This window comes from Anthonomus grandis, chromosome 18, assembly GCF_022605725.1.
Source record: "Anthonomus grandis grandis chromosome 18, icAntGran1.3, whole genome shotgun sequence".
In the NCBI taxonomy this organism is placed as follows: domain Eukaryota; kingdom Metazoa; phylum Arthropoda; class Insecta; order Coleoptera; family Curculionidae; genus Anthonomus; species Anthonomus grandis.
The window spans coordinates 5,662,404-5,690,151 of NC_065563.1; the positions used below are offsets into that span (position 1 = coordinate 5,662,404).

The following is a 27,748-nucleotide window of genomic DNA, read 5'->3' on the forward strand; positions in this document are numbered from 1 at the left end:
GTCACCTCCTTTTTCTTTTTGTTTTATACAGCTTTGTTCACAACAACAAATGTTTGGAACAATAAAGCATATTTTGAATTTGAAAAAAGAAAGGGGAACAGGACATTTTTGTCCAAATTAATTAGAAGAGAAATAGATGATCCCAATTTGTTGGGTATGATAGCTTATAATGAACCTGTGTACCAGAGAAGATGTCAATTATTATTTACTGTGAAGAGTGCTCAAACCAATTATTATCTAAATTCTCCCACAATATACATGTGTCACCTCTACAATAATTTGGAAAGTGAATATATTTTTAATGTATCAATTACTTATTCAAGGCCAATAGTATAATAGGAATACTGTAAATGATTTACCTGCTTTGTAGCCTACTCTATACTTGGTTTTTTACTGTAGTTTTTAAATAAATAAAACATTATATATAAATAAATAAATAAATAAACTCATTATTGCTTAGGTTTCACAGTATTAGCTCGCTGTTAATATTTGATTGGCATTTATTTTATCACTTATTTACCTTTTTTAGTAAATTATGTCTTTTTTCAGCTTTTTTGACTCAATCCTGACAACTAACCACTTGGTCTTGGAACATATTAATAAACAAAAATCAGCTGTTTTGAATTAGCATTTATAGGTTATGCTATAAAGTTGGTTAGAGTTCTATTTTTCTGATTAAATTTGATTTTCCACTAGACATGTATAGAAATTATTTTAACGCGTTTTTTAAAATTATAATCAAAAAACTAGGGCCAAGGTACATTAGATACATTTAAAAATGATTTTTCCGGTTGGCACGGTATACTGTCTGCAAACCCTCTTTGACAGGTTACATTCATTAGTTTATGTCACCTGTCACTGTCAGTGGTGATTTGAGGTCGGTCAGGTCAGTGACATTTCGTAAATGTCGTTTATCGCCGGCGCCGGCGGTTTCGAAATACGGATAAGCGGGTAGATTTTAAGCATATTTCCCATATATAAGTTATAACCCTTCATTCATCTCCAGATAAATAAATTCACGTTTCTCGTACGGTATTATGGATATCTAGTTTCGAATTATCGTTAGACATTATTCCGTTTTCGTGTATCGCCGTTAAAAGCTAACCAGTTGTTGACCATGGCTCTCAAGTCCATCATCTATAATAGGGAAACCAATAATCTAGAAATTCTGGATCAACTTCTACTGCCAGCGATCACGAAGTATGTGAAAGTTAAAGGAGTGGAAGATGGATGGAAGGTTATCAATAAAATGCAAGTAAGTACTTTCATATTGCAACTGAACCATTTAATAACCTTATTCAAGTAAAAGATGTATTGTGTAACTGTTATACTGAAGAATAGTATGGAATACTTAAAGATTAGGGTTTCTTGAGGGTCTCTTTAGATGGATTTGGTTTCCTTATATAGCTACACTATAATCTTATCATAACTTCCCTGATCTTTAGACAACAATTCATATTACTGGTATCTAAACTGATTCAATTGTAAATAGATTTAATACGACAGGTTAGAGGAGCACCAGCCATAGCTATAGTGGGCTGCCTGAGTCTAGCAGTGGAATTGCAAAATGACAAGTTTGAGAGCAAGAAGCAGTTTCGTCAAGAGGTTGAGGGTAAACTGAACTACTTGGTCTCCTCTCGGCCAACGGCTGTGAATATGAAAACTGCTGCTGAAGAGCTTATAGATCTTGTAAATGAATTAAGCAAGGATGGATCTGTGAGTTTGGAAGATATGAAAAATAAGTGAGTATAAATTTAAATTTTTACTCAAAAAAAAAACTCATTTATATCATTCAGTTTTAAAATACAACATATTGCAAATATTTGTATAATTTTAGGACAATTAGCAAATTTATAATGCTGATAACTGTTATCATCATTCTCCTTTTGACCTATTTTATAAAAACCAGCATATTTCCAAGTAAATTGAATGTAAATTTATAGTTTTTTTTTGAAGGTTCTCCAACTGGTTTTGCCAAGATTTTTATCTCATTTTTAATAATTAATTTGATTATTAACTTTGCTTGTAGACTATAATACACATGTAACCTAATAAAAGCATGCCAAGAAACGTTTTTATTATTATATAAGGCAACATAAATAAGATATTAGATAAGACAAGATAATTTGGCCAGTGTCTGTAATCAAAAAGTAATTATCAGATATTCGCACGTGCACTGCAAACGCGATTTTTTCTTGAAATAATTTGCAAATATTTTGTTATATAAAGCTGCTATAATTTATCTAGCTTCCTGTTGAAATTACAAAAATTCAGTGATTGGTGTGTAAAGTCCAAAAAATTTTTTCCTGTGGGTGTTGATCAGTTGAAATCATCTGGGTGTTTTTTAATCTTAATTTCATATTTAATGAAAGTAAATTTTGTAAAATGTAAATGAAGTAAATTTTTATTTGTATATAGAATATTTTCTTTCCTTCCTTGGAGGGTAGTACACCCTGGCTCCTGCCCACTTATTATAAACTTACTATTACTTATTATTAAAATTAAAATCATAAATTAATTGAATATATTTAAAAAAAAAAAAAAAGAAAAAAATCTTATTACAACATTTATTTGTTTTAACCTAATACCTAGGTGTACATAAAACACCTGTGTGTAATTATTTCAGAGAAAAGTTGTTTCTATTTCTTTTCCTGTTTTTAGTAAACCTACCTAATTAATCTTAAACTATTGTGATAAATCCTACCCTTGATTCCATCTTTGTCATTTACCAAAAAAAACAAACAAAAATTTGTCCTTGAACAATTGGTAATAAACATATTTTTTAAACCGATATTTATCATTGCTGAAAATTGTCTGTTTCATAGCTGTCTAGAACAAATCATTTGAATTCTACGCAAGGAATATTTTTACCTTTGAGTGATCTAGATTAGTATGTATTTGTGTCTGGTCAAGTAGTTGAATTTATATAAGATAAATAACCTAATTGGCACATAACAGTTGTATATTTAATAACACTATTATTTGCAATTTTTGATAAATCAATACTAACATCTCCAGTAAATATTTCTAGTTGTTAATTATTATTCAAACTTAAGAATTCTTCCAAATCTTGGATAAAAAAGATCTTTTGAAATATGGGTGGAGGTTTATACACTGCTGTTATGCCAAAGCAATATCCCCAATATGATATACTACTCTAGCCACTGTGGCTTGAGATTTCAGCAGTTTTATCTTAGAAAATATCGGCTCTAGCTCTGGTTTTATAAGAATTATGATACCATCTTTTTTGTTATATTTGCCTTCATTATAGAATGTTTCATAACCCCTTATGTTTAAGTTATCACTGAAAGATTTTTCGAAAGTACTTTTTGCTAAATACAATTATGTCTGTAAAACCGTAAACTAACATTTTCTAATAAAACAATTAAATTGTTAAAATTTTTTCTTACATTCCTGATGTTTACATGGACTAAATGAAAAATATTTGCATTATATTTACTTCATTATATAGGATATTGCAGTCCACCTTTTTAGTTAAGATATTGTTGTCTCCATCCATGTTGTTCAGAATATCATCCTGATTAATTATAACCATTACTCCCCATAGTCAATCTTTTTTTTTGTGCTTTCAAGAAAATGTTTTGTTGATGGGCAATTGGTATCTAAGGCTGTATGTTTAATATTGTGTTTTAAATGATATTTTCTATTTGTTGAGAACATTTTTTTTGAGCACTATTACATGTGCTTGTTTTGTGTTTTCCTGCACAAGTACCACATACAGTCTTATTAGTGCAAGTGTTGCTTTTGTGATTGGATCCTTGGCACTTATTGCATTTTGTAAAGGGGACATCGGCATACACGGCACAGTGAATACAGACCATTCCAGAGTTGATAAACTTCCAGTAAGCAGTGGGTCAACACTCTTTTTGGTGTTTTTTTAAGTAACTGTAAATTCATCATTTTGTTTTATTCAATGGTTTTGTTATCTGATTTTGTCTTTAATGATTTCTGGTATTCTGTCTTCTTTATATACCACAACCTTAACTCGAGATTTTTACTTCTTTGCTATGTTAGCGTCGATTGTGTGTTTTAATTTTGTATCAATTGCGTTTTTAAGTGGGTTTTATTTTTAGTATTTTTTTTCTTTTGTGGTGCACCTAATAACCAGATTTCCATTTTTAGTGGTATAATTATTTTTTACACCTATTTGCAAACCATTGGGGTTTATTTTGTCTTAATATAGTTTTAGTCTTTTCAGAGTCCAAGCCAGTTTTGGATTTCATAATTAGTGTAGGTAGTTGAGATGGCTTATCTCCCATTATTGTTTGGCTTTTTTTCGCAACATCAGAATTAGTAAGAATTTTGTTAATGATTGATTGAGGTTATTGATTTCTTTTCTAAGTTCAGTTACTTCATCTCTTAGTTTTGATACCTCGTTTTCATTTCATCCAATAAATTAAACATTTTAGGTGTTTTTCATAAGACTTTTAAGCATTGCAAGCAACATTGTAAGCAAAGCAGTACTAAAACTCTTTTCTGCAGTGGCATGCATTTTATTTCCAATGATCTTAAGCTGGTACATTTTTTGTGAATTTTCGACGCACAAAGATCGCAACTAGTCCATTAGTTTAGTCCAGCATATTTCACAGTTTTCATTGCCTACCATATTTATTTGTATATTAATAAAATTCCCGCAAGAGACTGAAAATCCTATAGATTTCACATTTCCTTATTAGTCATTCAAAATACACCAAAATATAAATAAAACATGTATCATGATTAGACATGAGAAATATACAATACAAAGCATATTCATTCAATTAAATAAAATTTGTTTCAAAGTATTCATGCTTGAAAAACGGTGGACAATCATTAATTCTTTTAATTTCTTCCTAAATCATTTCCCTACAGAAATTAAATGCTTAACGGGAGATGTTAAAAATGGCCTTGCTTTTTGTAAAACAGATACTTTTTAATGAGTGTTGTTGATGGTATCGGCTATGCCACTCTATATGATGATGGTATCTTTTGTATTTGGGGTTTGTATATTCTCACAAGACTTCTTGTAGACTAGAAAAGCTGTTTCCAAATTAAGCAAATATAACAAAGTCAATAAATTCAGTTTTACAGATAGCTTGCATGTATCTCAAGAAGAAGCCTTCCTACATATATCCAATTGCTAATTTTGCAAGAACAAAACTTTATTAAATTGCTGCTTTGAGCAATTATCCCAAAAAGCAATTCCATATCTCAAGCGAGATTCAATTAATCCACCCTTACAGTTTCCATTTCTAACTGACTATACTCAAAATCTTTAGTGTAAAACAGCCAGACACCAGTTTACTTTGTAATGTCTCTATATGAGCTTCAAACTTTAATCCATTTTCAATATGAATACCTACCTGAACATTTATTCTGATCTAGATTAAAAAACTTACAGTCATTCAAAATACTGATGTTAAAAGTCAACAAATTTGAGTCAAACTATTTTTTTACCTCACAGATATTTTTTAGTTTTTACTTACTCCTCAATTTTATGGTTCCATGATATGATGGCATCATCTACAAATATTGTAAAAATGTCATACATTCATATATTTGTAATATTATTGATATAAAAACAAAAAAAACACCAGTCTCAACACAGATTCCTGTGTAATGCTCTGCTTAACTGACTGTTTATGTGAGAGTTGATTTTCAAACATAACTTATTGATTTCTTTCCGACAAATATCATTTTAACCACTTCAGAGTAACTCCTCTAAAGCTATATTTTATATACCGGGTGACACAGAAAAAAGGAAACACTTAATAACTTTTTTATTTTTCAACATAAACAAATGAAATTTGGTATATCGATAGAATAGTTATAAGAGCATCTTTTGACATATTCTATTGTTTTCCATCACTTTTGGTTTAACATGAAGAGACACTAACTTTCTTAGTTTAAATGGGACACTTGGTATATTATTACGTATTTCAATAGAAAATAATATTCTAAAAACAATGATGCTCTATTTGCTACTTTTTGTTTTATACTCATAGAAAAAAAATTTTTTTTTAATTTTAAAATAGGGTGCCAAGAATGCGTTGAAACTTTCAATTTTTAACCAAGTAATCACGGAAAAATAGTTTTTGTTACATTTTGTGACTTAAATCTTTCACGCGCCTGTTTAAAATGTCTAAATTCCGCATTAATTTTGGCATTTACTTATTTTTTTTAAATAGCACATTATTGGGAACAACTACTTTTGAAATACGGTTTTTTTTTTCAATAATTTGATATGATTATTTTTTAAATCGGTTGATAAATAAGCCCATAAGAAGAAAAAAATTAAGTTATATAAATAAACGCATTTAATCAATAGAAATAGCATAGAAGGCTTTGATTGCTTGAATAGACTGCGTTTTGACGCCTTCCTAAACTATTTTTCAATTGACATAGTACATGACATCTTGTGAAGCGCAATTATTATTTGTTATTTAAATAAATTTGCTAATATATGAAATGTTTACCAATGAAGAAAAAGTTGATGCCGCACGCCATATTCCCACGCATACGTACTTGCATTAGACAAGAAGGTGGTAGTTTCGAACATGTTATGTTAAAATAATTTGTAAACCTTATATTTCTGTTTGTTTACCGTTTGTGTATACCTATGTTATGTTTAGGTAAATGTTAAATAAAATATGTCGTACTAAGATACTGAAAAAAATATTGCATTGAAAAATTTGTTCTTTTATTCTCGTCATATGTATAGTAGTAATATAGTAATATGACGTTTGACAAAATATGATGTGTTATGTCAGTTGAAAAAAATACTTGCTGTTCGTTCATTTTTGTAAATTTTTCTTCTTATGGGCTTATTTGTCAACCGATTTAAAAACTAATCATATCAAATTATTGGGAAAAAAAACGCATTTGGAAAGTGGTTGTAAGTGATCCTAAACAAACATGAAAAAATATCAACCAGGCAATAACGAAAAAATTCAATAATTAATAAAAAGGAAAAAAAAAGATTAAATATATCTTAGATATTGAGATAGGCTCCAGCCCTAAATATTAATGTATGTAATAGAAATAGTGAATCAGTTTTAAATTCTATAGTTCTTTACACTGATAACTGAAAATGAATTAACAGAATAAAAAGTCTCAAAAATAACTTTCCCCTTGGTTCCGACGATGTTACTATACTTAAATTAAAATTTAATCACTTAAAGTTACTTAAGCCTTTAAAACATTTGATAAATTTTATTTATTAAACGGAGCAACTTCCACTTAAAAATCGCCATTATATCTACTATTTATAAATCAGAACACGGGAAACGTTCCAGTAATTATCGGCCAATAGCAATAGCCGGAAAACTTTCTAAATTAAATGAGAATTCTCTCACAACTAGATTAAAGGAGTTTCTTCTGAAAAATAAAATAATCTCAAAAGAACAATACTGGTTTTTAAGATAATTGCAGTACTGTGGATGTCGTAATTTCAGTTACAAAATCTGTTTACAAAACTTTAGGTTGTAAAGGTAATCAAGCGGGAAAATCTGTGCATAGGCTTATTTCTGGAATTAAGTAAAGCACAATTTTATTATATTCAACACTGGTAATAGGCTGCTTGCTAAATTTGTTGCCTGATGGAAAAGGAGAAAATGCTTCTTAAATTACTTATCAAAGGAACTAATTGTAACACAAGGTATAAAAAAGTTGAAGATTTTAATAATCTTGTCAATGTTTGGACTATGCTCGTTGTAAATGCAATCTAGAAATAATAAAAATACATGAAATCACATATCTTAGAGTTATAATTGAAAAAAAATCTTTTTTCTAATTTATATATGAAATATGTATCAACTAACATTAGGAAACCTATTCATAAATTCTACCAGCTAAGACAGTTCATGAACTATAAATTATTAAAACTAATATATTTATCTCTAGTTGAATCCACATTAAATGAATGCATTGCAGTGTAGGGAGCAACAAGCAAAACTCTTTCTTCTTAAGTTTTACTACACATAATGTCACGATCAGAGCAAACTCTAATAAATTGGCTTTCAATAAAAATCCAAAATCTCAGTCAAAATTTCTAAATGTCAGAAAAGTCTGGTTTATGTAATACCTATACATAAAATATACCATTTTATAAGATGACTTTTTTTTTTTTTGGGGGGGGGGGAGGGTCGATGGACAAATTCTTTATGAACACTGGTTACGCGGCGCCGCCCCCAGTAGTGTGGAACTCAGTGTCGAGTCTGTTTCGTCCTATACCCACTAAAACTCCACCGTTGGGTGGTGCCTTGTGGCTCCCTACACTGCGGTCTGCTAAGAAGCAGTCCTATTGTGTCCCATATGTTTAGTCCCACAGGTTCAATTCTGTAGCTTCAAGGAAGTCCAGGATTGTGCCCAGTGGTAGATTTCTTATACCCTCTGGTGAGGGTTTCTCTTCCCCCAGGAATGTTGCCCTGGTTTGATTAAATGCTTCACAGAAGCACAGTATGTGAAGAGTTGTTTCGTCCTCCTCATTGCATCCCCTACATAGCGAGGTAACTGATTTCCCTAGCGTATGCAGGTGTTTCCTGCTGGGTGCATGGCCTGTAAGTAGCCCTGCGACCCTTCGCAGTTGTTGTCTGGAGAGGCCCAGTATGTTCTCACCCTTCTTGAAGGGTGGGCTGCCTATAAGTTGTTTGGATTGTTCCATCTTTGGCAGCTGCTCCCAGTAGAATTTGTTCTGGTTTGTTAGCCAGTTGCCGATTTCCCTCTTCCAGGTCTTATCGCTGACACAACATGTTGGTTCAGGGCCTACCAGGCTGTTGCTGGCTCCCTGGGTTGCAAGTTGGATAGCCCTTCTTGCAGCCTTATTGTTGCCCATATTCTCTGCTAGGATTATCTCTGGCCTATTTTGCGCTTCGGCGAGGTTCCTGAGATCCTCCCAGCAGCTTTGCATAGTCCTTGCCTTAGTGTCGAACTGTTGTAGTGCAAGTGTTGCAGCCTGGTCTCCTGTGAAAATTGCGAAGGTTTTGCCTCTTGGCAGCCCTTCTCTCATCAGTTGGACTGGACACAGGTTTGTATTCCTATTATGCTTGCCTGTAAATTTGTTGTTTCGAGGCCCAGGTTTAGCATAAGTTGTCTGCCCTGTTGTTCGTCCTCCACCATGCCCACAGCTACCCCGATCTTGGATCGTTTGGTTGCCGTGTGCCATACTGAGTAACCTCTTTGCCTGAGCCTGTCCGCTTCTTTGTCCAGTGGTCCCCTTTTCTCTTTGATGACAAAAGGTTTGTCTAGGTATGTGACCTTGGTTCTGTCTGTTCTTAGGGCCAGGCGCCCAAGGTCCTGTATCTTGTCAAATGAGGCATTGTGCCCATCTTTCGATAGGATTGTTGCGCCATTTGACAGCAGTCTTTTCGCCCCCGTTATAGCTTCAGCCCGTACCACTAAGTGTAGCGGGCTTAGTCCTATCAGGTTCTCTAGGGCAGCAGTCGGCGTTGTTGACATCGCTCTTGTTATGCCCAGACATGCTATTCGTTGTGTTTTGTTGAGTATCTGTATTACAGTCCTCTTTTCTGCCGCATGCCACCATATAGGTGCTGCGTATGTAATGATGGGTCTAACCATTGTCGTGTACATCCAATGTACCATTTTTGGTGACAGTCCCCATGATCTACCGAACATTCTCTTACAGTACATAAGAGTTTTCGTGGCTTTATTTGTATCCTGGATTACATGTTTCTTGAAGCTGAGTTTTTTATCCAGGGTTATACCTAGATATTTGACCTCGTCTTCAAGTCGCAGATTTTCTCCATAAAATTTTATGTTTCTAAAGGGCTCTAGTTTCCTTCTTTTGGTAAAGGAAACCAGAGTAGTTTTTGTGGGATTTACCCTTAGTTGTTCTTCCTCACACCAGTGCTCGACAGTAGTCAGGGCTCTTTGCATTTTTTCGAATACATGAGCCTGACTACCCCCTCGTGTAAGGATGACTATATCGTCAGCATATCCTATAGCGAGGATAAGCTGCCTCTCCAGTCGTGTCAGCAAGCTGTCCGATACAAGGTTCCACAGCAGCGGTGACAGTACGCCCCCTTGCGGTGTTCCCCTGCACACTTTGGCCTTAACCGTTGTGCTGTTGAGATTTGCTGCTACTTTCCTATGATTTAGCATTTGGGTTATCCAGCCGCCAATCATGGGATGTATTCCTCGTGCTGCTATCGCACGGTTGATTGAGTCATATGATGTATTGTCGAATGCTCCCTCAATGTCTAAGAAAGCTCCTAGGGCGATCTCTTTGTTGTTCAGAGATTGTTCGACCCTCTGGGTTATCTCGTGAATCGCTGATTCGCAAGATTTACCTGTTTGGTAGGCATACTGGTGTCGATGTAGAGGGTTGACCCGTAATACATTGTCCCTGATATGCCTTTCTATGAGCTTTTCCTCTGTTTTTAGGAGGAATGATGTAAGGCAGATTGGTCGGAAGGATTTAGGTTTCGCATAGGAGTCGCGTCCCGTCTTTGGTAGAAATACTACCTTTGCTTCCCTCCAACTCTCTGGTATATGCGCCGTGGCTAGACTTGCCCGCATTATTTTACATAGTGCAGGCAGCAGCAGTTCGCTACCCCGCTGTAACATGACTGGCATTATGCCATCCATTCCGGGAGATTTAAATGGTTTGAAGGAATTTATCGCCCATTTAACCTTCTCGTAGGTTACTACCTTTTTTGCTAGTTCCCAGTGTTCCCTTTTGCCCCTGTTCGGAATGATAGGAGTTGGGTCCTGGGTATGTTCTGGTTGGTGGAGAATTTTCGATCCCGGAAAGTGCGTGTTCAGCATTAAGCCAAGCGTTTCTTCCTCGGTTGTCGTATATTCTCCATCGGGTTTTAGACAAGAGCCTAGGGTTTGTCGTGGCCCTTTGGATATTGCCTTGTGGAGTCTAGCATATGCTGGTGTCTCTGCTAGGTCCCGGCATAGCTTCCTCCACCCTTCTTTCTTTGCTCTTTTTATAGCATCATTGTACCTGGTTAAGTGTTGTCTGTATAGATTCCACTCGCCAGTTCTTTTGGCTCTGTTAAAAAGCTTTCTTACTGTCTTCCTTAGCTCGCCCAATTCTTGGTTCCACCATGAGGTGTTCCCTGCTTGACGCGGTTTGCTTAGTGGACATGAATTTTCAAAAGCAACTTTAATAGCCTCAGTGACTGACTCTGTCAGCACTTCGAGCTCTACATTGTCTTTTGCCTCCGTTGGACAGTTCTCCAGTTCGCGTCCTAGTATCTCATTGAAGAGGTCCCAGTCCGTTTTCCTGGCGTTCCTGTAGGTCTCCGGATTTGTATCCATAGATTCTAGATCGAATCTTATGTACCTGTGATCCGACAAACTTGGTTCGTCAGATACATGCCATTTTTTAACGAGGTCGCAGATGCGTCCCTTGCCAATGGTTAGATCAATTACTTCTCTGCGGAGTATGTTGACGAAGGTTTCTCGGTTCCTCCCCCACATTAAGTATATTTAGACCGGAGGCAGCACAGTAATTTAATAATGATTCGCCTCGTTTGTTTGTTCCAGTGCTTCCCCAGATAGTGTGGTGAGCATTGGCGTCACAGCCTATTATAAGGTTTTCCAATCTTTGATGGTCTATCAACCTCCGAACTGTTGTCGGAGGTGGTTCCCCTTGTTGATCGTGCGGAAAGTATGCTGATACTATTATTGTATCGTAGCTCCTCTTCGCTGTTTTGATTTGTACTTTGACCGCCGCTGTGTCCCTGTCACAAAACTCGCACAGCGGTGTGGCTTCTATATCTTTTCTTATAAAGATACAGCTTCTTAGGTTAGGTCCCTCTTTTGGGTCTGACACTAGTCTCCCGTTGAGGTTTCCTAGTCCCCTTATCTGGCCCCTATAAGTATAAGGTTCCTGAATCAGGGCTATCTGAATATTGTTGTCGGCTATGCATTTTTGTAAGGCCGCAGTGGCTGCTTTGCAGTGGTGGAGGTTTATTTGTATCAGCCTCGCACCCATTGCGGAGAGCGATTTTAGGAAGAAGAGGTTCCCGGAAATCCCTCTGTTTCCATAGGGGTTGCCTGGTCCCTCTTCCCTTTCTCTTGGCTGCTGGCCAAGAGTCTGATTTTTATGCTGCCAAAGTTGAGGTATAGCGATTGATTCGCTTCCCTTACTTTGGCCCAGGATTTCTCGTCCATGAGGAGCGTTACCAGGCAACCCTTGTCGTCCTGGTCCTTCCTCATGTCGAGCACTTTCCACAAGCTGGTGTTGATGTTGTTTTGAACATCCAGCTTGTGTAGGAGTGCTTTCGGTTCCTCAGTAGGTCCCGGCACCCAGGTTATTGCCTTCACCGGTCTGGGAAGTTTGCCGTCCTCCGTTAGCTGGAGTTCAGTCCCTTCCCAGGGAGTTTCCTTCTGCACCAGTTCGACGAGCCAAATTTTAGTTGACTCGTCGACACAGGTGATGTGAAGGATTCCCCCACCGTGGCTTACGCCTGCAAACTTGGGCGCAATTTGTGATCCGCTCTGCAGAGCGAGCGTTTTGTTGAGCAGCCAGTCCTTTAGGGTGTTTGCCTGCTCCTCCGAGACGAATGCCTCGGGGTATTTTTTGGCTGTTATGGCCATTCTTAGAAACCCCGCCGCAGCATCCCGATAGGACAGCCCTGGTTCCCGTCTTGGGCCCCTGGGCTTCTTCCTGGGTCTTTTTGACTCCGGCGGGGTTTCTCCCTCCGAGCGATGTCGTTTTTGCGTCTCGCTCGTATTGGCCTTGGTCTGGGTGGGTGTCAGTGCCTCTTTGGGCCCCGTCCCCCCCCCTTCCCTTGGCCGCCAACAGTTTGGCTTTCCGTCTTTGAGCCCCCGACGGTCGTTTCCTCCCGGCAGGTCCCTCTTTGGCTTTCTCAGCGGAAAAATAAGATGATATAACATGAAATATAAGATGACTTAATTGTTAGTGTATTTTTATGTATAACTGAAGTTTTCCGTGGATAAATAAATAAACTAACTCTCCTATGAGGGACTTGGCTGATTTATTGAGTAATTGAGATCATATATTTAAAAAAAAGTACTAGAAGCAATCTTATGTATTCTTCTTTTATCATTCACTCAGCAATGGCAAACCCCTATTCAACTATACTGATACCGTTTTATTCATGCTAAGGAAATGTAAAATTTTTTTACACAGTCCAAAAATATATATCTAAAAATTTAAAATAATAAAGTTTGCAAAATTAAAGCAACATCTAAAATTAAGACAAAATTCTACACAAAACAACTATACTAAACAAAAGACATCAGCTGGTGCAGAATTAAAATTTTATAAATATACAATCAGAATTAATCTTACAGACACAATATTATAGTTAAGTAAAATTGAGTAACATATTTGACTGGTTAAGATCTAACAATTTGCGTGATCTGAGCTGTAAAATGCCTTAGTCAACAAATATTTTTTCACACAGTAGTAAAATTGTTTTTTATTCATTCTCCTAATATGTCTAGGCAATTTATTAAAAAAATTTGGTTTATTATTAAGGCTTACATAATTAACCCTTCGTCTTCATCTCAAGTCTTCATCTAGTCTAACATTGTTATCATCGCAGTTACGTTGTATTTCCTTCAATATAGCAGACACCTCAATATGTATAAGGAGGAAAGAATTAATATTTGGGGTTCAAAAAATAACTCCTTACATCAGCCAGTACCAGAAGTCCAGACCTTGGATCACACGAATCACCTTCCTCTGTAGAGAAAACATTTTCTTAGCTTGAAGATTGTGCCTCGAAGGCAAAATTGTATAATTACAATGGGATTGAAAGAGTGATAAACTGTCAATAGTATAGACTTGTCGACAAATGATTTCCTATTTCATAGAGAGAAAGTGGGAGAATTTAATTTTTCATTCATTAAAAATTAAAATGTTGTCTAAATGTACCCCCAAAAACTTCACAGATTTTTTTATTGGAAAATTCGTTTGTAATGGTTAGATTAAATAGGATTTCTTCTGTTTCATGGTTGTTTAATAATAACATTTGTATTGAACCAATTTTGTATTAAGATTAATGGATGAGAACTATGATTAACATAGATAGTGTTATTAATATATAATCACATAGAAAAGAACGTAATGCTTACACTGTGACTAAAATTGATTATGATTTACTAAAAAACTTAATAAAAAATCAGAATTTTGATTGTATCTTGAACAGGTAAGATCCAGAAGTTGCGAAATCAAAATTAAATAATATACTTTTACGTGCCCTTTTTCAAGCAACTATTCAAAAAAATTATTATTAATCTAATATCATTACAATCATTAAAAAGACAGAGAAAATGAAAAAAAAATTCTTGAAAAAATGCAAAATAAGACTACCTTTAAAGAGTATAATAATTACTCACATACTTTAATTCAAAAATGTAAATATGATTATTACAGAAGTAAAATTATGTGTAGTGAAAGGATTTTAAAACAATGTATAGAGTAATAAATGAAGTAACAGATTCTTATACTGTAATTCATAATGATATTGTGTTGCAAAATTCGGTGCAAATATTAAGAGTGTATTGTTGCAGCTAAAATAAGACTTTTTTTCCTGTAAAAATGTGTCCTAAAATGCCCCCTTAGACCTACAGCCCGCACAAATTGCTACACAAAAATCGATTATTTGGAACCGAAATTACGCATCAATTATTTATATTAATATGCATTATTTTAATTATGCATCAATTGTTCTGAAGAATTACATGTCCTTGTTTTTTGGGTGCTCTATTTATTTTCCGGCTCAAAAATGGTGTAAATTCAATTTTAGGGCCGGCTTTAGTGGAGCTTACTCTTCTGATGGCCCGTATCCTACATTTCCTATAAGAAATTTAACAAGCTAGTTAGTCATGAAAAATATAAAATTTTTGTCTCTTAAATTTTTTCGTTATAATTAAGTGTTTTCGAGAAAATCGCTGATAAATGAAAGGCGAGCATTATTAAATCCGATTAGCCTATTAGATTAGAGAAAAGGAAGTGGGCTGTGACTGTTTTATTTTTTGTCAAATCAAATTCATTTTATCCAAAAATGTAAAATCGATAATTTTAGATTTTTTATGACTAATTACATGGTGTTTTAGATTTTCAAATTTCTTATTGGAAACATAATATATGGGCCACCAAACGGGCAAGCTCCACCAAATCCATTTCTAAAATGGGATTTACACCATGTTTGGGACAGAAAATATCAAAAGGACCCAAAACAGTTAGGACTTTGTAAAATTTGCAATTTTCCAAAAGATTTGACGTATAACTGTAGTCAGTGTTAATATCGATCAATAATCGATTTTTCAAGCAATTTGCGCGGGCTGTGGCTTTGAGGGGATGCATTTTAGGATACATTTTTATAGGAAAAAAGGCCTTATTTTAACTCCCAACAATACGCTCTTAAAATATTTACACTGAATTTTGTATATTCGATACAACATGTACAAGCGAAGTAAATCTCCAATATACAAATAAAAATGAAATAATAAAACAAATAACTTCTTTAAAGGATTATTGTGCTTGAGGTGCTGAGGGCATTACGTCTAAAATTATCAAGCACACTAACAATAACATCGCTTCCTCATTGGCTCACGTTATCAGCTTGGTATTTCATTAAAGCAAAGTCCTTGTCTGTCTTATAATAGCAATTGTAAGACCAATTTGGAAAGCTGGAAGTAAATCCAATATTGACAATTATCGACGCATTTGTATTATTAATTAATAATTTTACCATTAATTGTTTCTTATCTTAATTATGTCTTACATCTTAAAGAATGTCAATTCGGGTTTAAAAGTGGTCGCAGTATTATAGTGAGGTGTTTGAACAAATTAAAAATTACACAGTGCCTCATGTTTTGCTTTTACAATTTTTATGGGGTCTAAATGACACAGTAGTCATTTTTTTCTGGAGAAACTTGGGTAAAAAGTGCAATGCAATACTGGAAATAAGTAAAAAAAAACACTGGCCGGACTCTTAACATTTCGCTGAATATCTCATAATTGAATTATTAGCTTTTTCTCTTACAGCTGCAAATCAACCCGATTTTAATAATATATACATTGACAGCCTTGGTGGTCAGTTATCTTAAATTGATAACACTAAATATCTAGAAATTATTATTGACAAACATTTAAAATGGGATCAACATGTTCTTTGATTAACAAAAATTATCAGAAAGTTGATATGTACATTTTACCCTATTAGAGACATAATAAAAAAAGTTTTTAATTCTGGTATACAAGGGTATTGTTGAATCTCTTAGAGGCAGAGTGTAGTGGTCTCTATTAGGACACCTTACCTTCTTTGAATCTTACGCACAACTATGTCTTAAAAGTAATTTTCAATAAAAGCGAACAGATTTAATGGTCTGCTTTGCGCCTAGCGCGCACTACAACTTTTTGTCGTCCAACTTTTAATTTTATAATTTTCTTTTGCTTTATTAAAAATCTAGAGGTACCTAGAATCTAAAGGTGTAAATTAAATCATGTTCAAGTTCTTAAGGCGTACAAAACGAGCAAAGTTCATATAAATAGTTGTTCACAAATTTATTGTTTTCGAGATATAAAAAGCATTAAAAATTGTTTAAACGCTTGTTGTTTTAAAGTAAATCGAATTAAAAAGTAATTAATCAAATGGCATTTGAGAGAGTTCATTGTTTGTTGTGTTTTATTTTTCTACTACTTTTAACTACTATGTAAAAATACTTTTTAATATAGTTATTATATTATTAATATAATATAATAATTTGATGGATTTTGCTTGGTCATAAAACTCCTTATTTAAGTCCGGATAAGCAAAAAGGAAAAGAAGAAAATATATATATTATGATCAATTACTCTTTCTTCTGCCGACCATAGACGAAGGTGAAGGATTTGCTTAGGCGGAAGCTTGCAACAAAAGTTAAAGTCAGCCAAATATTGACGAGATTGACGAGGATAAAGTTTTCTATTATCACTGGTCCCAGCATTTAAGAAGCTTAATCATAAGCAAAAATTACAAGTCAAGTGCAAAATTCTATTTTTCCGAACAATTATGAATACCATCATAACTACTCAGATACCTCAATAAACCAAATAACTATAATTATAGAAATATTCAGTTACCAATAAATATCTCAGGAGAAAACTCAAGAATTCAGCAATAGCTCGTCTAGCTGCTTATACATTGCAGCCCCTCATTCTATCACCAGCAACGATACACTAGCACAAAGTCCACAATAAGAACTCTATGTATATTAATTTTTACAGAATTTGTTACAGATATATGTTATTGAATAAAATAAATACTTTTGCTCTACATAATTTCTTATCTCAGTGTAACAGCTACTCTTTCATCAGGTGAGATTTCATGCAATTTCTGAATTTTGTATCTTGATAGCTTATAGAAGGTCCAATAATTTTTAGTAGTTCGTCAAAACTTCCAAGGCTCATTCTGTAAAAGCTGAAAAAGGGCTTTTTTTGCTACGACCTTAAATCCTCGTACAGCTTGTGAAATTGACCCTTTAGTAACCGTTGGCTAGTAATGGGATGAACCCAGTATTTTCTATTTTCTTATCACTAATGCTGCGACGCAAGCTACCTCTATCAAATCCATTTTTGAATTGTCGAAAATTATTTGTATATTATATTATGAACAGTTTAGTTCGTTAATGTACCCAATCTCGAATTGTTGTCGAAAAATTTAGTTCCTAGTGCGGACTAGCCCTTACTCTAGAGAAGTTTCTGATATTCGTTGAGTTTTGGTCTACCTGTATACATGGCCACAAATCTACAAAATGTAAGAACTTTATCAGCCATATATACTATATTATAGTATATATACTATATTATATACTAATATACTATATTATATACTAATATACTATATTATATACTAATATACTATATTATAGTATATATCCCATATATACTAAACTATACCCTACCCTACCCTAATACCCTGAGACACCAGTTGTTTTCACAAAAAAAATTAATTTCATACTTGGCTCTATAATAATTGTATAACTTGCTATCATCTAATAAGAAATTTGGTGTATTGTGTGGTGAACCTATATCTTTGAAAGTATATAAATGTTTAAAAATATTTTTAATTAACTGCAACAATTATTAATTTTTTTGGGAGTTATCAGGTTGTTGTTACATGAACACATACAGTTTTAAGTTATATAGGTGCATTATATTAATGCCCTTAGTATGTCTAATGATTCAGCTAGCACGGATGTTATTTAGTTAATAAATAATGAATTGCAGGTTCCTAATAACAATTCAGCAAATGCTAGAAAAAGACATAGCGGATAACCAAGCGATAGGGGATAACGGGGCCAAAGAAATTCTAAGTAAAGTCGCAGGTGATAGCCAAGTGAGGGTGATCACACACTGTAACACAGGATCGCTCGCCACCGCCGGATACGGTACCGCTTTAGGTGTAATAAGAAGTTTACAAGCAGCGAGGAGATTAGGTATATAAAAAAACGATTTTAATTTAATTTTTTTTGACAGACTTAACATTTTTAGAGCATGTATATTGTACTGAAACCAGACCATACAACCAAGGAGCCAGATTGACTGCTTTCGAATTGATTCACGAGAAAATCCCAGCAACACTGGTGTGTGATAGTATGGTGGCAGCCCTGATGAAAAGTCGGAATATATCGGCCGTTGTTGTTGGAGCAGACAGGGTAAGCATATGGACAGTTAAATTGAATTATACAGTCAATAACATTAACATTATATACTAAAGGGTATTTTAAAAATATATAGAGTAATAAAATGTGGACTTTCTGTCACTTTGGCTGAATTTTGTGGTCTTAATTAGGGGTTAAAAGCTAAGTAAACCAAGCAGTACATAAAATGTGATTTTGGGAAAACAGCAGTTTTTTGTAAATGCATAGAAAATTTTGTATATAATTTATTACAAAATCATTTCTCACCTTTAGCTTAAATTTTTATACTAATTTTTGGTTGTTAAGGTTATTTTTAATTGAAGTCCTTTTTCAAATATTTACGATAATAATTAAACAAGCATATTAAAAATATTAATCATTTCAATATTATTGCATCAAGTGATTAATATGTCCTACGATTTGTTCAAAACATACACTTATACGTTCCTGAATACCTCGTTCTACTCCATGTAACATTTGTCGAGTTACTTGAGCATAAAACGCGTCTCGTATTTCCTGCTCGCATAAATAACTTCTTTTTTAAAACCCCATAAGAAAAAATGTAATTTTGTTAAATTAGGCGATCTGGCTGGCCATTCCTTCCAATAAATTTTTCTTCAAAGGTCACATTCAAATGTTCAGTGACATTTCGAAAAAAATGTGCAGGAGCTCTGTCCTGTTGTAACCACATTCGGTTTCTAGTAATTAATGGAACATTCGCAAGTAGGCAGTTCATTTTGTAAGAGTTGAAGGTATATTTCTCCATTAAGGTGACCATTAAAAAAATAGGACCGATAATACTGCTTCCAATAATTCCCCCCACACATTTAATGACCATTTTAGTAGTAGGTTGTCAATCTTCCGCATGAACTCGGGGTTTTCCGACGAATAATAGTGAAAGTTATGTCTATTTACTCGTCCATTTTTATTAAATATTGCCTCATCTGTAAATAGGACATGGAATCGTTTTGTAATTTATTTCTGCTCCAAGTATAAAATTCAAGTAAGTTTTGTATATATATCCCTATCAAAAAGTGATTGTTCACGGATGTGATATGGATGAAAATGCAACGAATTTTAAAAATTTCTTTTTGAAACTTGTTGCACTGATCTTTCACTTATTCCAACTGCTCTTCCGATATTTGTTTGACTTACGTGAGGATCTTCGGTTACCGTTAATAACACATCTAACTCTTGCTCCTGATTAGTAATAGACCGCATTCTTTCTACCTTTTAGTAAGAAACATTCCCTGTCTCCATGAATCTCGCTAATAACCTTCTAAAAGATTTTGCATCTGGACATTTCTGATCAAGATAACACATACATGCGACAGGCTAAAAAACAATTCATTATCAATCAACACAAATATCATGTCTGCTTAAAAAAAATCATGCTAAAATGCATTTCTTTTCTTTTGAACAAAACTTCAAATAACTGAATACTTTGTTGTTGTTGATAATAAACACACAAATATGGTATTGTCATCAAAAATGTCAAGAATTTATTTAGAAAAACACTTGAAATATTTAGCTTGGCAACAAAAAATTTTATTCAAATATCTATTTTGTTTTGATTTCAGATTTCCTGGTTCTTATTTAAAAAAATTTTATCTACAAATATTTATGGTGAATATTTTTAAAATGACTAAAGATAGCTAATATGTTTACATAATGGGAAATGTTAATTTATTAATTCTTCATTAATTGTATAGAAAATATAAAGGGTATTCTATTTGAGAAAAGCGAGAAATGAAGCTTGGAAATTCGTAAAATTTGAGTAATAACTACGAACAACCCGTATTTAATAGAAAGAAACTATTTAAATCAAAGTAATTCTGCATTCTTTTAGAATTCGAATTTAACATAATATTGACATTAAATTAACATTTTTGATGTCAAGATAAAATGAAATGATGATATAATAAATTGATAATTTAATAATTTTATTTAAAAAAAATATTGCAGTCAAACTGCGCGTGAAAAAGTAGTCATATTTAATGCATTTACTAAGTAAAGGAGGTCGTAAAAATGGCACCCCATTTAAAAAAATGCCTCTTATATCGCCACACTTTTTTGAAGCTTTATATATCGAAATATTTTCCAAATATGCGCTATGACGTCTCAAAATCAATCTTAAATTTTAAGAGGTTAGAAAATGTGAAAACTGTAGATTTGCGTTTCATAAAGGCATAAGATTGAGAGGGTGAAATACCGATTTTTTTTAATCTTTCCAACGAGAACTATATACAGTGTGTCCCACTTAAGGGTTAGCCACCCCTCTAAAATGTTTGTTTCTTAACTAATTTTCAAAAACTTTTTTTTGTTGGATAGATGGTCAAAAATAGCACTTACGAGCCAAGTTCGACATTTAGAGAAAGCAGGTCATGGCCTACTGTATTCAAGTTTGAAGTGCGAAAAATCGATAAGTAGTATTAGCGATATTTATTTTTGAAAAATGGTACTGGATTATTGTTCAGGACCACTTAAACATAAGTGTACCAAATTTGGTTATGATAGTATACAGGGTGTTTAAATAAATTGGAGTCAAATTTTTAAAAGGCACAATAACATTCTTAATCAAATACGAATATTTTTTAAATTTTTGGCTAATTGGCATGTGTCTTGAGAACACAAAGGTTGGAAATATCCTTCAACAAACAACAATCGATCATATTATCATACTATTTTGGGCTCAATTTGTTTGTTTTTTTATGAGTTTGTTTGTTAAGTTCCAAAGATATGATGTGTCTGGTTAAAAATTATTTTATGGGAATTTTACCCAAGTATGCTATGAAAGAAAGTGTTCCTGACAGTTTGTCAAAGTTTTCACGCATTTAGTTCATTTTGACTGCTTGTCGAACAATTATGGGTGATTATAATTTAAACGAAAGAGTTGAAGTAGTGCGGCTAGTGGTAGCTTGTGGTAGTAGTGTGGCTAGTGGCGATGGAGTTAGAACATTTCGTGAAGCTGAGGCGGAATTTAACAGGAGACATCCTGGTAAAAACATCCACCATTCAACAATAGCCAGAATAAACTACGGGTTTGATCAGTCTGGTTCAGTAGGCGGAGTACGTCCTCAATTACATCGTAATCGAGCAAATAATATTAACCAAATAATTCTTGAATACTTTAATGCTAATCCGCAATCTAGCATTAGAGTTGCTAGTGCCAACTTAAATATTTCTAAAAATTGCATATGGAGGTGTTTAAAGAAAAATAACAAGAAGCCTTTCAAGCCTATATTCCTTCACACTTTGGACCACGGGGATGAAGAACTCATTTGGCTAAACCTACATTTTTGAAAAATATTTTATACACCGATGAGGCAACATTTACTACAAACGGCATTGTGTCATCTCAAAATATTAGAATGTGGAGTAACGTAAATCCCCATTGGGTAATACAATGTAAAGGCAGTATTCGCAGAAAATTAACGTATGGTGCGGTATCTTGAACGAACGTATAATCGGGCCGTTTTTCTTTAATGAAAATCTAAATGGACTTAATTTTCTTCGATTGCTGGAAGGTGATTTTAGTGACGTAATCGATGATTTGTAATTGATTTGAATTGGCTAAATCAGAATTATCCGAATCGATGGATAGGACGAAACAGTTCATAAATTCAGTGACCAGCACGTTCCCCCGACCTTTCTCCCTTAGATTTTTTTCTTTGGGGAACCCTTAAAAACATAGTGTACAAATCAAGACCGCAAACTCTACATGATCTTTGTAAGCGCATTAGACAAGAGTGTAATGAAATAAGCAGGGTACAGTTAAAGGGTGGTAGTAAACAACAGAAGACGCATAAAAAAATGTATAAGAATTAATGGAGGACATACTGAAGGAACTAATATTTAGTTTTGTGGCATTCATTTTTAAATTTGAGTGTTAGCAAAGATAAAATACTAGTAGTATTATTATCTTTGGTGTTAGGTAAATCCTTTAGGTAATTATTTTCAGTTTTTGCTGCTTAGCCTACATTACATTATTAAGCAACTAGTGAAGTGTGAATTGCAACCTAACAATGAAATAAAACTAAAAAATTTATAAATGAAGTTGTATTATTGTGAAGCCCAAAATAGTATGATAATATGATCGATTGTTGTTTATTGAAGGATATTTCCAATCTTTGTGTTCTCAAGACGCATGCCAATTAGCCAAAAAATTTTAAAATATTCGTATTTGATTAAGAATGTTATACGCCTTTTAAAAATTTTACTCCAATTTATTTCAACACCCTGTATACTATCATAACCAAATTTAGTACACTTATGTTTTAAGTGGTCCTGAACAATAATCCAGTACCATTTTTCAAAAATAAATATCGCTAATACTACTTATCGATTTTTCGCACTTCAAACTTGAATACAGTAGGCCATGACCTGCTTTCTCTAAATGTCGAACTTGGCTCATAAGTGCCATTTTTGACCATCTCTCCAACAAAAAAAAAGGTTTTTGAAAATTGGTCAAGAAACAAAAATTTTAGAGGGGTGGCTAACCCTTAAGTGGGACACTTAATGGACAACTTAACACAATGTTTTTAAAGAGTGAGTAACAATATTTTGTTGAAGCTTGGGGCCTGCATAAAGACATATTTTTAACTTTGCCCTTTTAAATCAGGTGCGCTAGCATCAAAAACAACTCTTAACTTGCTATTAGAGCTATTTGGTTTGAGAAAAATTAAGATAAACAAAGATTTCTCTATTTTTCTCGAAAACGAATCGACCGCCGAAAAACGATTTGACATATTTCGGCGTTTTATTTTTTAAACAGTGGTTTTCGATAAATCCGTGGTGGGAAGTTTTCAAATGAACACCCTGTATATAAGATGATCCTCCAGACATAACTGACAGGACATTTTCTTATTTATTACACTGTTCTTCTGATTTTGTTGTAAGTTAGCGACAAAACTAGAAGTAGGTTTTGCTTTATACTGAGAGTGATTATTTGGTTTTTTTATTGGGTTTAAAATGCGTCTTTGATTTAACATACTCCGACCTTTTAACAGAGCTATTAGAGTAAAAAACAGTGTCTAATGCTGAACATTGTTTATTAAAAAAACTGACAAGTATTTGAAAGTTGTTATGTAAGTTTTCATCTTTGACTAATTCTGAACTACATTCTACACAATTCAAAATGAGTAGCAGTCGCTTGATCCAATCCAGAACTTGACAGGGTAACCTAAATTTTCCAAAACTGAGATATTTTCCAAAAAAGTATCCACTAATAATCATAAAGAAGCAGAGGTATCTAGCTGAGGAATTCAAACAGTCGATGGAATAGAGAGCCAGTGAATAATGAGCAATCAAACGCTTATTATCTATCATACCTAGCTTTTAATGTATTATAGGCAACTATCTAATTTTGGCTTGTCAATGATGTACATTTAACGAGAGAGAGAGGAGCGTATTTTAAATAACTAACCAAATAATTAAACTTTTCAATATTAGTGATAGAATCATTATTGTGAATCAAAGAGTCGTACATATTGATAAAGGTCTGCCATGTTTTCAATTCTCCAACAGGTACAGACATTTTAGGAAGTTTGGCATTAATATATTTTGATTGAGTTTGAATTTGGGTACCATTATTTTCTTCAAAATGTGTAGAAAATATAGCTTGAATTTTAAAATTAATTTTATCAAAATTCACTAAAATTTCTTTTTGATTATCTAATTCAGAATTTCCCTGTCCAGAAATTAATACAATTATGTTCTTGTGAATTTTCATAAAATTATCATATATAACATCAATCAACTTGTACCTACACTTAAAAATGGAATTCGGGGAAGGATCTATAAGCGCTGCTTGCGCTACTTTAAGGAACTGTCATTTTTGTTATTTCAATATCGCGTCAAGCAATGTATTGTTTTAACTCCTTTTAATCAGCCATTTAAAAAAAAATAGAAAATGTGTAGGTGTACGGGTATAAGAATGAATGTAAATATGCTTTGATATTTTTAATGATAATGTTAATATTTAAATAACCATTTACATGCAAGATTTGGACTCTTAAGAGTAAAATATTAAAGAATTCCAGAAAAAATTACGTGACAATGCGCCAAGAATTTATTTCCGCTGCTATGCTCGGTAAAAAAATATACATAAACAAAATAAATATGGATACAGCGTAAAATCTGTTTTTGGTCAAATCGGCGTCGAGTTAATATTGCATATAAAAAAACTAATATTATCGATGAAAAGCAGGTGAAACTATAAGGGAACTGATATGGCGGTTATAAGAGTGTCTGGAAATGTATGAGTACGAGTTTTCAAAAATTATTTTTTATTTAATTTTGAAAATATGAGAGTATTGGTATGTGGGTAGCTCAGTATTTTTAGAAAGGATAATGGGCTTGAAGGACCAACATGTGGAGGTGAGAGCAATAAATTTATGAGAGAAAAAGGATAATAAAAGTGAATATACCATAGGCTGTTGATTCGTTTCTTCTATATACTTGAGCCGCCCGTCAGTCCCGTTACCGGCCGGTATTTTCGATAACTTTGGCAAGGTTTTACGGAATTATTTACTGAATTTGAGTACTAGTGAAGTATACACAAAATGCGTCGAATACACGAAAATGGTTCCCTTTTAAGTGCTTGTCCACTCCTCTTACGTCTGATTCCTCGTTCATTTTTAGGAGGAGAAAATGAGGAATTTGGTGTTAGCGAGCAGACATATTTTTTAGATACAGGGGTCAGTCAAAATTTACTTAGAGAAGTGAGATTAATATGAGTATTTAAATAATTAGTGCAAGTCATGCTAATGCCATTACTGAACAGTATATTTTTATTTATTTATAGTTACTTTTACAAACACAACCTATAACTTACATGCAAGAGGCTCTTAATACTAATGTCTTAATACTAAATAAATATTTAATAGATTAATAAGTAATAAAAAGGACTAAACACAGTGAGTGTGATGGTAGACATTTACAAAAAATCTTTGAGTTGCAAAACATACAAGCTCTATTTTGTTAGTATAAAATATATCTAAGCTATAATCTTTTTGAGATCTATTTAATATAATATAAAAATATATTAAAGAATTATTTGAACGATTGTAAGTTTACCTTATTGCAATAAAATGCCACATAGTAATATAAATGTATCCAACTCAACTCACAGAAATTATTTTTGTTTAAAATGCAATGGGATTTTTCTAATTTTTCATGATAAGTGTTGGCCATTTTTAAAAAATAAAAACAAGCATACTGTTTTCTTAATGGTTTAAGCTTTATTAGTTTCAATTTTAGTATTCATAGAAATGTGCTTAGCGTGCTGTTTACGTTTTACTATCAGAAACCCAATTTATGGTGCCCTTGCACAAACACTGCACAAACTGTAATGATGTATAATGCTTAACTTGAGTTTCACACATATGGACTAAAGGCATCACAACCCATAGATCTTCCCAGCTGAACATGATTGCTTTGCTTGCTATTTCTTTAATGTTATATGTTAAACTGATATTTTCATTAATTGTACACAAAAAAATACCTAGCATCCTAAAATCTATAGGATCAATAAAAAAATTACCTTGGGATTCAATAACATTTCTCTTAATAAAAAGTTCCTCATCAGTTTTCCAGATCTCTTTGATAAAAACAAAAACACCATCATTTAATAAACATACATTATCAGGAGCCTGAGTCCTAAAAACTACTCGATTAATTTCATCATATTTTGGCTTATTTACTATTGTTGTATCAGTTCTTTGGAACTTTCTTATATCTTCGTCAGTCTTTTTATAAAACTCGAAAAATTCATCCATTATCCCAAAGATGCTGGTCATACACTTTTATAAAAGGTAAAAAACACGAAATCTACAGCATCACAAATACATTTAATAAAATAACAAAGGTTACATGTTTCGCTCGACTAGAGCATCATCAGACCTAAACAATAATTAAAATTATGTAACCCGAAAAAAGGAGAATTCAACAAAAACTTACCATAACATACACAAAACACCTGATATATAAGTAAACAAAGATTACAATAAAGTGGCACTATCTATGTACAAAGAACTCAACTAAACAATCAAATCACTTTATACATTTTAGAAATCTAACCATCATTTAAGAGTCTAGAAATACTTGAGGTTATTAAAAACTAGGTGGCCATCAAAATCAAACCTTTCATTAACACAGGACAGATCTGGGCTTTTAAAAGCTTTACTAATCTCCATTGTCTCCAACAAGTCTAGTTTTTTACTTTTGTTGCATTGATGCAGTATTTTTATATCCAGATCAGCTTTTGCTAATCACCTTCTCGACTCCAAACATGATTTTCCTGACAGCCAAAATTAGATTTCGTGTTTTTTACCTTTTATAAAAGTCTTTTTATGATTTGTTATAAGAGTTTAGAGGATCGAATACATACTTTTTTTTTCAAATGGTACATGTAAGATTCAGGTATAAATGCACGCATTATCCAAGTAGCCAAAGTGTAAAACATAATTACGTAAGTGATTTAAGTTATGAACTAACTCGTCCCCATAAATTGTCCCATATTCTAAAACAAATTGATTTAATAAATCTTGTGCATCACTATTGAGATTTAAATTTAAGTTAGGTGAAACTAAGATTCTTATTGCACAAGACATGTACAAAAAATGCTTATACATATTTTTTGGTAAGTATGTTTTTAAAGCAACAACTCCTGTATTTAATAAAATTTGTCGGAATTCAGTTGCTTTAAATCTATCAATCTCATAAAGATCCCTTGGTTTTCTGCAAAAATCATTAGTCATATAACTTTTATAAGACAGTAACAAGTCATTTAATGCTTTAAAATTATTGGGTGGTATTTTAACATTTTGTTTGCCTTTACACCAAAACTGAAGAAGTTTCTTCATAAAACCCAGACAAACAAGGACAATATATTCAATAGTTAATTGAACTATCATATCAATATTAAGGTTTTCCAAAATTGTTGTACCATTATGATGATACTCATCATGCTTATTTCTAAATGACTCATTAGTTCTGAGTGCACTTCTTAACCCCCTAAAAGTCATTCTATTATGAAGAAAATCCCCTTCTTGAATGCATTTACCACACCCATGATAACCATTCCAATCAAGCATGTAATGAATGCCTTGGCAGGAAA

General features: G+C 33.2%; 1 protein-coding gene across 2 annotated transcripts in view; it reads left to right on the forward strand.

Annotated features, from left to right (window-relative positions):
- The first annotated feature begins 885 nt into the window (after positions 1-885).
- Positions 886-27,748, forward strand: part of LOC126746757 (methylthioribose-1-phosphate isomerase) — a 29,961-nt gene continuing 3,098 nt past the window's right edge. Inside the window, exons 1-5 of one of the 2 annotated variants that reach the window (XM_050455092.1) lie at positions 887-951; positions 1,007-1,255; positions 1,507-1,742; positions 18,218-18,426; positions 18,482-18,645. In XM_050455092.1, the coding sequence (XP_050311049.1) occupies positions 1,118-1,255; positions 1,507-1,742; positions 18,218-18,426; positions 18,482-18,645 (747 nt within the window). In that variant the 5' untranslated portion in view covers positions 887-951; positions 1,007-1,117. Of the gene's footprint in view, positions 1,256-1,506; positions 1,743-18,217; positions 18,427-18,481; positions 18,646-27,748 lie in introns of both variants that reach the window. The other variant, XM_050455091.1, reaches the window with a different exon arrangement.